Source organism: Lipotes vexillifer, unplaced genomic scaffold (genome assembly GCF_000442215.2).
Source record: "Lipotes vexillifer unplaced genomic scaffold, Lipotes_vexillifer_v1.1 scaffold982, whole genome shotgun sequence".
Taxonomy (NCBI): Eukaryota; Metazoa; Chordata; class Mammalia; order Artiodactyla; family Lipotidae; genus Lipotes; species Lipotes vexillifer.
This window is the reverse complement of record NW_006789467.1, coordinates 2,088,478-2,102,723: the sequence shown is the minus strand read 5'-3', so window position 1 is coordinate 2,102,723 and position 14,246 is coordinate 2,088,478. Positions and strand designations below refer to the sequence as shown.

The following is a 14,246-nucleotide window of genomic DNA, read 5'->3' as shown; positions in this document are numbered from 1 at the left end:
TTTTTTTTTTTTTTTTTTTTTAGTTTCAGAAATGGTTCTCTGCTCAATGTTATAATCAAGGACCCCAGAGTGTCTGTTCTCTTCACTCCACCATCTTTAATCTGTTGGTTCTTTGTCCTCATACTTGTTTCTCTGTGGTTGAACATGACTACCAAGCTCCAGACATCACTCCTGTCTGCAGGGCAGGAAGGAGGGAGAAGAGAGAAGGGCAAGGGCCTAACATCTCCCCCCCCCTTTGATAAGGAAACCAAAAGGCTTCCCAGTGTCCCTCCAGCTCACTGGTAGTACTCTGTTATTTGGCCACACCAGCTGCAAGGGAGTTTGAGAAAGCAAGCATATAACATTTCTCGTTCTCTGAATTTAGCGGGAAGCCTTTCAAGGGAGAGAGAGGTTGGGAACATCTGATAGTGTCTGTCACAGAGCTTAAGAGGCATGGAAGATGAAGTCAGAGCATGTCTAAGTCCCACGTCCAGTGGGAATTCCGGAAGAAGAGGAAAGAAAACGTGCAGAGGGATAATATTTGAGGAAGTGGTGCCTGAAATGTTTCCAGAAGGATGAAAGACCACAGATTCTTTTTTTTTTTTTTTTTTTTTGCGGTACGCGGGCCTCTCACCGCTGCGGCCTCTCCCGTTGCGGAGCACAGGCTCCGGATGCGCAGGCTCAGCGGCCACGGCTCACGGGGCCCAGCCGCTCCGCGGCACGTGGGATCCTCCCGGACCGGGTCGCGAACCCGCGTCCCCTGCATCGGCAGGCGGACTCTCAACCACTGCGCCACCAGGGAAGCCCAAGACCACAGATTCTTAATGAATCTCAAACAGGATGAATGATACAAAATATCCATCCAGACACATCATAACATAACTGCAAAAAAAAAAAGCGAAGACATATAATCTACAAATAATTTCTACTAACCAATAATAATAATTAAAAACCTAGTAGAAAATTATCAAAGTCTGGGATAGACAACTCACAAATGGCCAGTAAACATTTAAAAAGATGTTCAATCTTACTAGCGATTAGGAAAATCTCAGTTGAAGTAACAGTGAGACATACTTGTGTAACCTCAGAGGATGAAATGACAAAGGGAAAGGACAGCTATCGTAGGAATTTTAGTCCTATCACAGTGTACACCAAAGTGTTTGAAACTTTGGGTAGAATGGGTAGTTTTCTTTAAAAAAAAGTATGTAAATACATTCCTTCAAATAGTAAATGTAGGGCTTCCCTGGCGGCGCAGTGGTTGAGAGTCCGCCTGCCGATGCAGGGGACGCGGGTTCGTGCCCCGGTCCGGGAGGATCCCACGTGCTGCGGAGCGGCTGGGCCCGTGAGCCGTGACCGCTGAGCCTGCGCGTCCGGAGCCTGTGCTGCGAAACGGGAGAGGCCGCAACGGTGAGAGGCCCGCGTACCGCAAAAAAAAAAAAAAAAAAGAAAAGAAAAAAATTCCGGAGCCTGTGCTGCGAAACGGGAGAGGCCGCAACGGTGAGAGGCCCGCGTACCAAAAAAAAAAAAAAAAAAAAGTAAATGTAAATATTTCTCCAAAACTTACTCAGAAAGAAGTAGAACTTTAACCTTTATTAAAGAAGTGAAATTCATTGTTTTAAATATAGTCACACACACACAAACAAAAAAATCCCAGTAAGCCCAAGTTCCACTGAACCTTTAAGAAACAGCTGTCCCTATTGTGCAAATACAAGTCTAGAGAATCTAAAAAGGAGTAAGGGGACTTAATGTCTGGCCAAGATGGCGTAGCAGAAACCTGATTTATCTTCTGAAACACTATAAACAGCTAACAAGTGACCACAGATAATTGACATAAGGAATCAAAGACACAATGAGAACTTGTTAGAAGATGATATTATACACAGAATACGGTTTTCTTTGTAGTGTTACAGTTAATATTTGCTTTTAAAATTTAACATTTTTTCCTATTTTTCATCTCACGTACTACTGTAGTGAAAGCTGGGGAGCAAATGAGATCATCTTGTTGAACTAAGTCAGAGCCAGCAGTTTCATTTGTAGAGATGTCTCTGAGGAGCTACTGACAAACAGCATGATGAATCTCAAAACCATTTAGGAATGTTTGTGAGCAATTTAACCCGTTTATGCCATCAAGAAAATAGAAGCTTCCTACATTATTAAATTTGCTTTACAGTATCGTGAGATGGATTGAAAAATAATATATTTAATTACACATGACATTTCAAAAATACACCCAATCAGAACTGACAGCAGTAATAATCCCAAGTCCTTGGTCAAGTTCTGTTATTAGATTAGTCAGGAAAAAAAATTCCCTTATATGTGTATATTCTAGCAAATATAGGTTTCTGGGTTTACCATTGTTAGCAAGGATGAGATTTTTTACAAGTGAAAACCCTACAGTGTTCCCCAAATTTTAGAATGCATTCCTTCCCAGCCACGGTGTAATATGGAAATTTAACACCCCACATCACAGGTGGAACAACTCCTCACAGGAAGAACAGGAGAGAGAATATGTGTGATACTGTTGCCGCTGCCGTAAAAGCAGCCAGCATGTGTGCTCTCCGAAGGTTGATGTGTTCGTACCTGCTGAGGTGGGCACGCCCGCACTAGGTCATACGGTCTGTGAGGGTGTCGCTTGCTGGGTGAGCCAGTGTGTCCACCAGAACGGTCATTCCTCACACAGCCTAAGGTCTTCAGGTCACCTGGGAAGGGAGGTCATTATGACTCAGGATTTTATGGGGATATCAGAATGATTCCTTAGGCATAACAGGACCTGATCTGTAGCATAAACTTTATAGAGGCTACTTAGACAATTAATTCACTTACTATGTGCAAGTTTACTCTGTGCCGGGCATTTTCCATGTGTTGACTCATTGGCCCTCTCAAAAGTCCTGCGACGTAGATGCTCCTTGTGGGTGGGACACTGAGACAGTGCGGTTCCATGAAAGGGCACATGGCCAGTGAGTAGCAAAGACAAGGGTCAAGGAGGCCAGCTGTCTCCAGAGCCCACGTCTCACCCCTCCGTGACCCTGCCTCTGGGCAGCCATGCCCACCTGGGCTCTGAAAGCACAATTTATTCATAGTCTGTGGAGCACGTGTGTGTTATATTGTAATTTCTCTGATTATAGAGCTTATCTCCATCCCCACCAAGACCCCTGAGGACAAGAAGCCCTATCGTTTTTCTTTTTATCAATTATTTTTATTGTGGTGAAATACGCATAACATGCCCCAAGTGTCTGCCCCTTGACCAGCACCACTCTGCCTTGATTAATAGAGCTTTAGAAATTGTGACATCAAGTCTTCCAACTTTATTCTTCTTTTCAGAATTGTTTTGGCTATTCCGGTACCTTTGCCTTTGTAAATTTTAGAATCAGTTTGTCGCTATCTACCCCCCAAAAAAGCTTGCTGGGCTTTTGGTTGGGGTTGCATTGTATCTGTAGATCAGATGGGAGGAATTGCCATTTTAACAACACTCCGTCTCCAAGCTATGAACCTAGAATATCTCTCCATTTATTTAGAGCTTCTTGATTTCTTTCATCAGTATGTTGTAATTTTCTGCATGTGGTGTTGTATAGTTTTCTGCATGTAGATTTTTTTGGGTCCCATTTTAAATGGTTGGTTTTCTTTTTTTTTTTTTTTTTTTTTTTATGCGTTTGTTTTTTTTTTTTTTTTTTTTTTTTTTTTCATATGCCGTTGTTCATTGCTGGCATGTAGGAAAGTTGTTGATTTTGTGTCCTGAGACTTGGCTAAACTTGCATATTAGTTCCAAGAGGTTTTTCTGGTAGACTCTTTGGAGTTTTCTGCATAGACAGTCATGTCATCTGCAAATAAAGGCAGTTTAGTTCTTTCGAATCTGTATGCCTTTCGTTTCTCTTTCTTGCCTTACTGCACTGGCTAGAACTTCCAGTACAGTGCTGACTAGGAGAGGTGAGGGAAGACATCCTCACCTTGTTCTTTTTTGCTGATCCTAGCGGGGAAGTGCTCAGTTTCTCACTATTAAGTATGATGTCAGCCCTTGGGTTTTCTATATGTTCTTTATTAGGTAAAAGAAATACCCTTCTATTTCTGGTATTTTGAGAACCTTTATTATGAATAGTTACTGAATTTTGTATAATGCTTTTTCTGCATCTATTGATATGACCATATGGTTTTTCTTATTAGTCTGTTTGTATAAATAACATTGATTGATTTATGGGTGTTTGAAGCAGCCTTGCTTTCCTGAGATGAACCCCACTTGGTCATGATTCAATTGATAATATTTATTAAGGATTATTGTGTCTGTGTTCAAGTGAGAAATTGGTAGTTTTTTTTTGTCATGTCTTTGTCTGGTTTTGGTATTAGTATTGGTGCGGGTTTCGCAGAATGAGTGAGGAGGTGTTCCCTCCTCTTCTGTTTCCTGGAAGAGCTTGTGTAGAATTGTGTTATTTCTTCCTGAACTGTTTGGAAGAATTAACCAGTGAAGCCGTCTGGGTCTGGGTGTTTTCTTTTTTGGGAAGGTTTTAAGCTACTAAATCAAACTAAGTGTCATGCACTAGCAGATTTTTACTGATGCGGCATACCCTCTCTTCTCCTGAAAAGTGCTAAATGATTTCTTCAAACACGTTCAGATGTCACGTTAACCATGTACCAAAATATTTTAAAATTTAATTATTGTTAGGTTCAGGCCTATCGGATGCTCTGAGTAAAACAGTGAATATTGATCAGACGTCCGAATCCTCTCTAAGCAGGAAGATGCATCCTTGCCCCCCTTGGAGGGAGGTTTGCCGTCCCTCCAGCACCTCTGGAAAACACTTTGTTTTCCTTTTCAAATTGTTCTAGGTACATCTGTGTGGAATGTTCCACGCATTTCTTTTCCACCCCTTTCCCATGACCAATGCTGTGCTGATTTCTTCACATAACCAGGGAGCAAAATCAGTAAAATATATTCAGATGTTGAAACAGAAGATACATGGCTGGTTCCGGGCCTCAGCCAGCTCTGACCCCGCCCAGGAGCAGATGTGCTAAGTTCAGCCTGCTTTTCCACTGCATCTCTGCTTCTGGCTTTACGCCAGGACCTTCCCTAGTGTTCTCCTGTGACCACAAAAGACTCCAAGTTCAGCCCCAAAGTGAATTATTAAATATGTTCAGCAGCATGAATTTCAGGAAGGCCTGGCCAAGCAATAGACGGAGTGCCGTCCTGCCTGCCACCACTCCCGGCCTCTGCCTCTGCCTCTGCCTGCCCATTGCCAACAAAATGAGGGGGAAACAACAGTAAAACATTGAATGGTGACCCTTAATTCTGGTAAGACAGCTTTCAATCGGTTCAGGACTTTGGTGGCACGAATCCAACAGAAGGAAGCAGTAACGCACAGAGGAGATGCTCATTGCAAAGTCTGTGTGGTGAGGAAGGGACCGCAGTCACGTGCCATGCGCTGAGAGGACGGGGATAAGTCATTACCCTGGACACTGCACATCTGCTAAAATGACACAGCACAGTTGTGTGGGAAATTGTGTATGAAAAGTGTCAAAGCACGGGGCACACAGTGACGGAGCGTGCGGGACACAGGTGTGCGTTCAGAGGTAGCTTGGAGAGGTGGGAATCCTTTTACAATAATGGAATCGCGGTGACTCTTTTCAAAACTTTTGTTTTATTGAAGTCTAGTTGATTTGCAATGTTGTGTGAATTTCTGCTGTACAGCAAAGTGATTCAGTTATATACATACATACATATATATATATATCCTTTTTCATATTCTTTTCTATATATATATATATATATATATATATACACATTCTTTTTCATATTCTTTTCCATGATGGTTTATCACAGGATGTTGAATATGGTTCCGTGTGCTCTACAGTAGGACCTTATATCCATTCTATATATAATAGTTTGCATCTGCTGATCCCAACCCCCTCCTCCTTGGCAACCACAAGTCTGTTCTCTGTCTGTGAGTCCGTTTCTATTTTCTGTATAGATTCATCTGTGTCATATTTTAGATGTTGGGGGTAGGAGTTTATTAATTAATTAATTTATTTTTGCTGTGTTGGGTCTTGGTCTCTGTGCGAGGGCTTTCTCTAGTTGTGTTGAGCGGGGGCCACTCTTCATCGCGGTGCGCGGGCCCCTCACTATCGCAGCCTCTCTTGTTGCGGAGCACAGGCTCCCGGTGCGCAGGCTCAGTAGTTGTGGCTCACGGGCCTAGTTGCTCCGTGGCATGTGGGATCCTCCCAGACCAGGGCTCGAACCCGTGTCCCCTGCATTAGCAGGCAGATTCTCAACCACTGCACAACCAGGGAAGCCCTGTGTCATATTTTAGGTTCCACGTATAAGTGATATCATATGGTATTTGTCTTTCTCTGTCTGACTCACTTCACGTAGTATGGTAATCTCTGGCTGCATCCATGTTGCTACCAGTGGCATTGTTTCATTCTTTTTTATGGCCGAGTAGTATTCCATCGTATATATGTACCGCATCTTCTTTGTCCATTCCTCTGTTGATGGACATTTAGGTTGTGTCCATGGCTGTTGTGAATAGTGCTGCAGTGAACATTGGGGTGCGTGGATCTTTCCGAATTATGGTTTTGTCCAGACACATGCCCAGGAGTGGGATTGCTGGATCATAGGGCAATTCTTATTTTTAGTTCAAAACTTCTTTTAATGTTCATTGTCATGTTGTTAAAAGATGGGAGAGGTGGGAGGTCAAGTCTGATGTTTCCTAAAAGGGACAGCATCTCTTGAACAAACGGGAAGGAAAAGCTTTTCTTTTCACTAAGCACCTTTAGCACCAGCCGGGTATTGCCTGTACGTGCCGGCTGCATGGGAAGGCTTTGTGGCGCCCCATGACCTCTGCCCTCTCCCCCAGGAGCTCAGTGAGATGCTGCACACAGACCGGCCCGACTGGCAGAGCGTGATGCAATATGTGGCCCAGATCTACAAGTACTTTGAGACGTAAGTCCGGAGGCAGCGCTCGCTGCTCGTCCCTGCTCCGTCCAGCGCCCAGCTTGCCCAGGGCCAACACACACACAAGAAACAGCCAGGTCCACCGCGCCCACCTTGAACGCCGACGCACGTGGCCCGTAAGGGGGGGGGGGGGGCACGCTCTCTTGGGTCCCCCTTCTCCACGGGAGCCCAGCGGTGTGTTCACTGGAGGCTGCCCTGAGGCTCATGACAAACAGCACTTCCAAACCCCACCGTCTCTACTACAGATGCTGGCTTCTGCCTCTATAAAAACTGCACTTGACACCTCCCAGCCCCCTCCAAAAAAAAAAAAAAACGCCCAACAGAACACAAAAAGACAAAGTTTGCTCTCAAGCAACCCTGAAACACACGAGCGCCCTGCGTTCTGGGGAAAAGACTTGCGTCCTCATTAAGGACTTCACCACCTTTAGGTCTCCTGTCCCTTATTTGATTCTTTGGGTGGAAGATCAAACTTGAGATGCAAAGGAGCCCCTGGGTAGTTTGCTGGGTGTCCCTGGGAGGGACAGGAGGAAATGTGTCTGGGACGCAGTCACACCAGGACCCAGTGCTCAGCGGCAGCGGACGGGAAGCCTCCGTGACTGTCACCTGCTCCGAGTGTCCTGCACGTATTCACACCCCATCCACACCCACACGTTTGCCCCTGACAAAGGAGAACCTGACAAAGTCGCTCATACAGAAGGGACTGGCCTGTGCCGGCTGGGGTCCTCGTGCTTTTGCACAAACGGTTGGAGGACGTGTATTTCTTGGGATGCTGGGCAGATGGCGATGTAAACAGTATTTCAACTCTGGCTGTGGTTTTAGCCCTTCCCCAGGCCGCCTATATTTGCACGGCAAAGGAGGCCTTGGGGGCAGGCAGAGCCGGCTGGGGTACAACTGAAGGAGGCAACTCAGTTTCCCTAGAGCCTGCAGTCACCCTAAGCGGCAGCAGAGCCCTCTCCAGAGCCGCCCTCCGCCTGGGAGGTGCAGGCGCAGGTGATCACCTGGGCAAATAAATGTACATTACGCAGCAAATGAGGTTCACCCTGGCCCAGGGGGATCCCGCAGCTGCTTACATCAGCGCCCGTCGACCAGGGTCCTTCCCACGGCCCCAGAGCCCAGGGTGGCTGGCCCTGCACAGTACTCCCTGCAGGCTGGGAGGAGCCCTTGTTCATAGCCGGGGCCCCATCGGTCCCTGTCCTGGGGGCGGCTGAGCTCGGCCCTCCCTCCCGGCCGCCTTGGAAGAGGCATCCGGGTCCCACACGGCGCCCGTCCCTCCACCTCAAGCTGCCGAGGCCGCTGGCTGGGGTCCCTCTGCAGGGGGCTCGTTGAAAACACACACTCCTCACCTGCCCCAGCGTGGAGTCAGAGTACTGGGAAGGGGACCAGGGTTGCGATCTGTATATTTTCAAAGTCCCCGAGAAGCACTGAAAGGAGAGAGTCTGGTGACGGTGGCCGTGATGATTTGTCTTCACGTGGAAGCTGGAGGCACCACCCGGACAGGTGTAGCTCTCGCCTTCCTGAGGGGCGGAAAGATACTCCCGGTGTCTCCTCGTCCCCCGACCCTGCCTTGCTTGCTTCCCCAGGAGTGGGGTTGGGCCGTTGCTGGTTGTGTGCAGCCTGGGGTCACCGTGAGGCTCCGTGTGGGAGGGGCCGCTGATGCCTCAGGGTGCCTGGAGGGGCCTGGGCGCTGCGGGGTCCTGTCTTCAGTGATCACTGCGGGGGGATTTGGAATCAGCACGGAGCCTCTGCGGTGGAGGTGTTGCTGTTTCCCCTCCCCCCGTGCTGGAGCTGCTGCCCCTGTAGGCTAGAAAGAGGAGAGGAGGCCATGTGCAATTGTTTTTATAACGCAAAGAGGTTGCCTGACTGCTTTGCAGCGAGAGCACCCTTAGGGCACAGGGCACCTGTGTCCTGCCCGCAGGGACAAGGGTGGCGTTTGGGCAGGCCTGGCCCTGCGGGGGCCCGGGGGTGCCAGCTCAGGCCTTCCAGGGCTGCAGGGCCGGGGCCGGGGGGCGGGGGGCCCGCCGCGTAGGTCAGGTTTTAACTGGGGAGCTCGGAGCACAAGGTGAGTGTGGAACACTTGAGAGCACATGGTGGTTACTGTCAGCAAACCGCATCCTCCCCAGTTTTCTGTCCTTAGGTTTTCAGAGGCCACAGTATCCGTGTTACTTCCCATCTTCCTTCAGCCAGCACTTCGTCACTTAAAATTATTTGGTGGCTCTACAGATCCTTTTTCCATAAAATGTATTATTTTTATACACAAGATAGATGCAGAATGCAAGACCCCCCCAAGAGTGGAAGAATTTTGTTTTGTTTTGTTTTGTATTTTTAAGGACATGAAGAGAAGTCCATGGTTCTTTGCGTTGAATTGTTTCACGGCTGATGGTGGCTCCACGGGCCCTGCCCACAGGGCTCGGTGTCTGGGCAACCAGGCCGATGCACCCACCTGCCATTCTGTCCCTCGTCATTTCAGAAACGACGACGGTCTTTGGTTTTCGTTCTTCACCCACCTGTTGTTTTATAGCTTTTATTGATTCCACCCAGAGGCTCCTGAGTGGCTCACACCTGGTGTCACGGTCCCCAGACCCATGGGCTGCTTTCCCAGTCGCCCCCCACGTCCCCGCTGAGGGGACAGGCACCGCGCTGCCTGGGGACAGAGGTCACGGTCGTCAGATACAAGCCCCTTTGCCAAATCCAGCCCTAGTTCTTCCCAGCCCAGAGCTCGAGGGCCATTTGAGAGGAGCTGACCAGTGACGTGCGGCAAAGGACAGGACCCAGCAACCTTTTTATAAAGGATTTTTAATATCGCATGTGCCTGGCATCACTGCGGGTTTCACTTCTCCGACCCAGGTTAGAGCTGGGCTAAACCTGTGCTGTCCCGAGTAGCTCAGTAACTTCGACTGCATGAGTGGAATGCAGCAGTGCGTTTGTGACCTCATTTCTGCCAAGAGCACAGACCGTGCCCAGCGCTGTCAGGACGCAACAGAGCCGTGTGTAACTGTGAATGTGGACGCGTGCAACGTATGGCTCTGTAATATTTCTAATAAATATATTTTGTTTCTGTCTGACTATGAATTTGTCCCAGTGACATTTATTGTTACTGTTTTCTCAAAATGCCAGGCTTCCATTCAGTCTGTTTCCAAACTGGCATCTTCGCGTCCCTGTTCCTCACTGGGCCGTGGTCCCCACTGCAACTGCCGGGGGTCACCAGAAAGGACTGGGTCCTGACACCCCTTGGCCCCCTCCCCTGCACGGCCCCTTGCTGTGACCGCGGTTCCCCGGGGACCCCGCCCTCCAGGGCCGCACGGGGTGCTGCAGAGCTGCTAGGACGTGCCCACTGCGGGTGGGGGGCAGGAGGGGTTATACCAAGATCGCGGAGGCAGAGTGAACACGAACTTTAACGGACTGGGGATGCTGGTGTGTGCTGACACCAGGACGCTGAGTGAGCGATTCGTCAGGTGACGTGTGGTCTTCGGGCACCACTCGGAGGCCGTCCTTCACGGTGCCTTTGGGGACCAGCCCTGCCCACAGGAGAGGACAGAGGAGAAGCCTCTCCACCTCCCCCTCCTCCCAGGGAGGCCCCACGCTCTGGCCTTTCCCTCGCGGGGGACTCCGTCTTCCCAGGACAGCACAGCCTGGGATGAGGGTGTGACAGGCCCGGGGCCAGGACGGTGGCCGCCAGCCACTTCCTCTGGGCCGTCAGGTGCCGCGCGATGCTGCACCCAGAAGATACCAGGCTCCCCATGTGATGACCCAAAGCCGTGTCAGCGGCTCAGCCCGCCTACATGCATGCGCGCCCACACACACGGACGCGTGGACGTTTGGTGGATGGCCAGTACCTCAGCCGTTGCCAGTCATCCCTCAGTGGCTTGGGGTCCAGCGGGGAGGTTCCTGGTCTCTGGACGAAGCACAGCCCGCGTGTACTGACTCTGCTCCCGGTGGGGCTGACCCACAGCCCGTGCTCCTGGTGGCGTCTGTGACTCAGCCTGACTGGCTCTGAGCTGCCCGAGGGGTCTGTGGCCGCGGGGGTCTTGGCCAGCGGCCAAGCACCACCACCTTCCTGCTGCAGGGCACTCAGCTCCCCAGGGCAGAGCCGCGTCTCCATTTGTTCAGATGACAAGATCTGATGTATTACAGGGCCAGGGATATTTTCAACCCTCTGATCTTGCAGTCCTGTAAGCCAGGGTTTTAGACCTTATCTCCTAGACCAGCTCATGCCCCTCAGGGTCTCAAGACAAGTTTGAAGCTGTGCACTATGACTTTTTTAGGGATCTTTTATTTCGAGGGCCTAAATTTTTTATTTGAAGTCTTAAAAATGTTGAGAATTCTACATTCCCTCCACAGCATATCAGTGAGTTTCATATAAAGATGGTGACTTTTCCCCTAAAAAAATCTTTGAGTAACATCAACACGCCGGCAAGGTTCATCACCTCATCCTAAAGCCACGTCCCGTGGCGTCGAGAGCCCACAGGCCTGCCTGCGAGTCCCGGGGTGAGTCCAGCTTCGGGGCGGCGCGAGTCCAGCTGGAGAAGCGCAAAACTGGCCATAAAGGTGAGTCACAAATCGTGTAACTGCAGGCATCTGGGAATAGAAAACCGGGGAGCACGGTGGTCACCAGCCTCCTTGGAGCCCCTTTCTACACGCTTCTGGAAAGGTTCTCCTCTGGAGCTGTTTGCACATGGCAGTGTGAGGAACCAGGCTGGATTCGAAGAACACTTGCTGGCCTTCCCATCCTCCAGGTTGAGTCAGCTGGAACCCACCTGCGTTTCATTGTCTGTGTCCCCGGCCCATGGAGGATCCCTCCCATACTTCAGACAATGGAAACCTGTCTCCCAGCAGAGAGCAGACTCGTGGAGCCTGGGGATTTGGCAAATCTGGATGGGACCTGGACCCAGGCATCTTCTCCCGCCTGTTCACAGTTTAAAGCAGCAGGCGCTCTTCCTTAACTTGCGGCTCCAAGCTTGCTGCACGAGAGCAGAGATGTGGTGAGGTCTCGGCTGCTGTGAGTGGCTGTGGGAGATGGTACCCTCAGCAGCGGCAGCATTGCCGCCTTTGAAAGTGGAAGTCTCTGACCATGAAACCAGAAGCCGGGAGTTGCGTTTCCTGCAAATAGTGTAAATGTTGTTTTAAAGTGACAGCTATTATTAAAATACATGTTCAGTACAGAAAATACCAAAAAGTACAAAGACAATACAGAGCTCTGGGCATCACATCAAAAATGGGTTACCAGGGGCCTCCCTGGTGGCGCAGTGGTTGAGAGTCCGCCTGCCGATGCAGGGGATACGGGTTCGTGCCCCGGTCCGGGAGGATCCCACATGCCGCGGAGCGGCTGGGCCCGTGAGCCATGGGCGCTGAGCTTGCGCATCCGGCAACGGGAAAGGCCACGACAGTGAGAGGCCCACATATCGCAAAAAAAAAAAAAAAAAAAAAAAAAATGGGTTACCAGAATTAACCTCCTTTTGGTATTTTATTGGTACACTTATGGATCATTTAGGGTTGGGTTAACCTGTAAGGGATAGAGAGACCTGAGCAATACTATCTTAGGTAAGAAGTTCAGAGGTGGAAAGTCCAAGGCTGGTATGTTAGAGTCATCAAATCCTCAGGGACCCAGACCCCTTTCCACTCTGACATCCCCAAGGAAGTGGCATTTGTCCTCATGAGCTAAGATGGCTGCCAGAGTTCCAGTCATCACAACTGTATTCCAGGTGGCAGGATACGTCTTCCTAGAAGACCCATTTAACACTTTCACTTATATTTCATTGGGCAGAATTTAGTCTCGTGGCCACACCTAGCTTCACAGGAGCCCAGGAAATGTAGTCTTTTAGGTGAATAGCAGTGAAGCTGGCTAAAAGTTAGGGAGGGGAAGAATCAACATTGTGTAGGCACCTAGAAGCTTCTGTGACAATGTGTACACTTTTTCATCTTAAAGTTTAATTATTTGAATAGGTTCAAACACTTATTTTTACTCGGCTCAAAAATGTAAAAATTATGAAAAGATGTACAGTGAAAAGTCCCTTGTCTGCTCAGTCATCCCTCCCCTCCCCTCCTTTCCTCTCCCCATACACAATCTCACTGGTAACCGTGTTATCAGTTATTTTGTGTATCCTTCCTGAGTGTCTTATACATATACAAGCAGGTGTGAATATCATATGCTCTCCATCTTTTTAACCTGAAAGGTGTCAGGCTAGGCACATCTTCTGCATTTTGCTTTTTGTTTTGTTCTGTTTTCCCTTAATGACATCATGGAGACATTTTCCCGTCAATACAAAGAGAGCATTCTCACTTTTTGTTTCTGCTGTCTGGTGTTCCACTGCCTGAGGGTAGCATAAATTATGTATCTGCTCCCCTGGGGAGGGGTGGGGTGGCTGGATGATGTGTCGTACAAACCAGGACCCTTCCAAGAGTGCACGTGGGGGTGTCTGTTACTAATTACACTGGAGCAGAGGTGTAAACTGTCCCAGGCAAACTGGGGCACGAAGTTACCCCACAAGGATGAACATGGGGGTGTCAGTCGCAGTGCTTTGCAGTTACATTTTAATGTGCACGTGCATAGATGGCTTCATCTGAGTAAGTCTCACATATGATCACTGGGTCAGAGGGTGCCTGCATTTGTGCTTTGGGTAGAAACTGCCACTCTGCCTCCGTGGGAGCTGGACTGGCTTCTCTCATCATTACAGCTTGGCCCACAGAGCATGCTGTCAGACCGTTGGATTTTTGCCGATCCTAATAGGTGAAAAGTGGCATCCAAATTTAGTTGTTTTTTAAAATTGTTTTGGCCATGCTGCGCGGCATGTGGGATCTTAGTTCCCCCACCAGGGATGGAATCCGCACCCCCTGCATTGGAAGCGTGGAGTCTTAACCAGTGGACCACCAGGTAACTCCCTGAATTTAGTTTCAGTGTGCATTTTGTTGTGAATGAGGCTGAGTATGCTTTAAAATCCTATTTGTGTTCCTTTTCCTGTGACTTGCCTTTTCGACTCCTTTGCCCATTTTTTTCTTACTGAGTGTTTAGAAATCTCATCTTGGAGCTTTTGGTGCGTTAGAGAGATGATGCTGGTGATTTGAGATGCAGATAGTTTCCCCGGCTGGTTGTTTGTCTTTGCTTATGATGGTGTGTTGGTTTTTGCCACGTAGGAGTTTTTTATTTTTATCTTTTCTTTGATGCCTTTGATGCCTTTGGATTATTACAGGGAAGTCAAAGCCCTTCCCTGTTCCAAGGTTATAAAGGAGCCCTGTTATGAAGGAGTGCTTCAAAGTTTTCTTCCAGAACTTTCTTCCATTTTAAATCTTTGGTTCACTTGGGATTTATTGGGGTGTTCATGTGGGGTATGGATGC

At 48.9% G+C, this 14,246-nt stretch overlaps 1 protein-coding gene across 3 annotated transcripts in view; it reads left to right on the top strand.

The window, feature by feature from the left end:
* The window catches only part of SPECC1 (sperm antigen with calponin homology and coiled-coil domains 1), a 186,744-nt gene extending 179,836 nt beyond the window's left edge, over positions 1-6,908 (top strand). For all 3 annotated transcript variants that reach the window (XM_007462667.1, XM_007462666.1, XM_007462665.1), the window contains one exon: positions 6,819-6,908. In XM_007462667.1, the coding sequence (XP_007462729.1) occupies positions 6,819-6,908 (90 nt within the window). The remainder of the gene's footprint in view (positions 1-6,818) is intronic.
* The last annotated feature ends 7,338 nt before the right edge of the window (positions 6,909-14,246 follow it).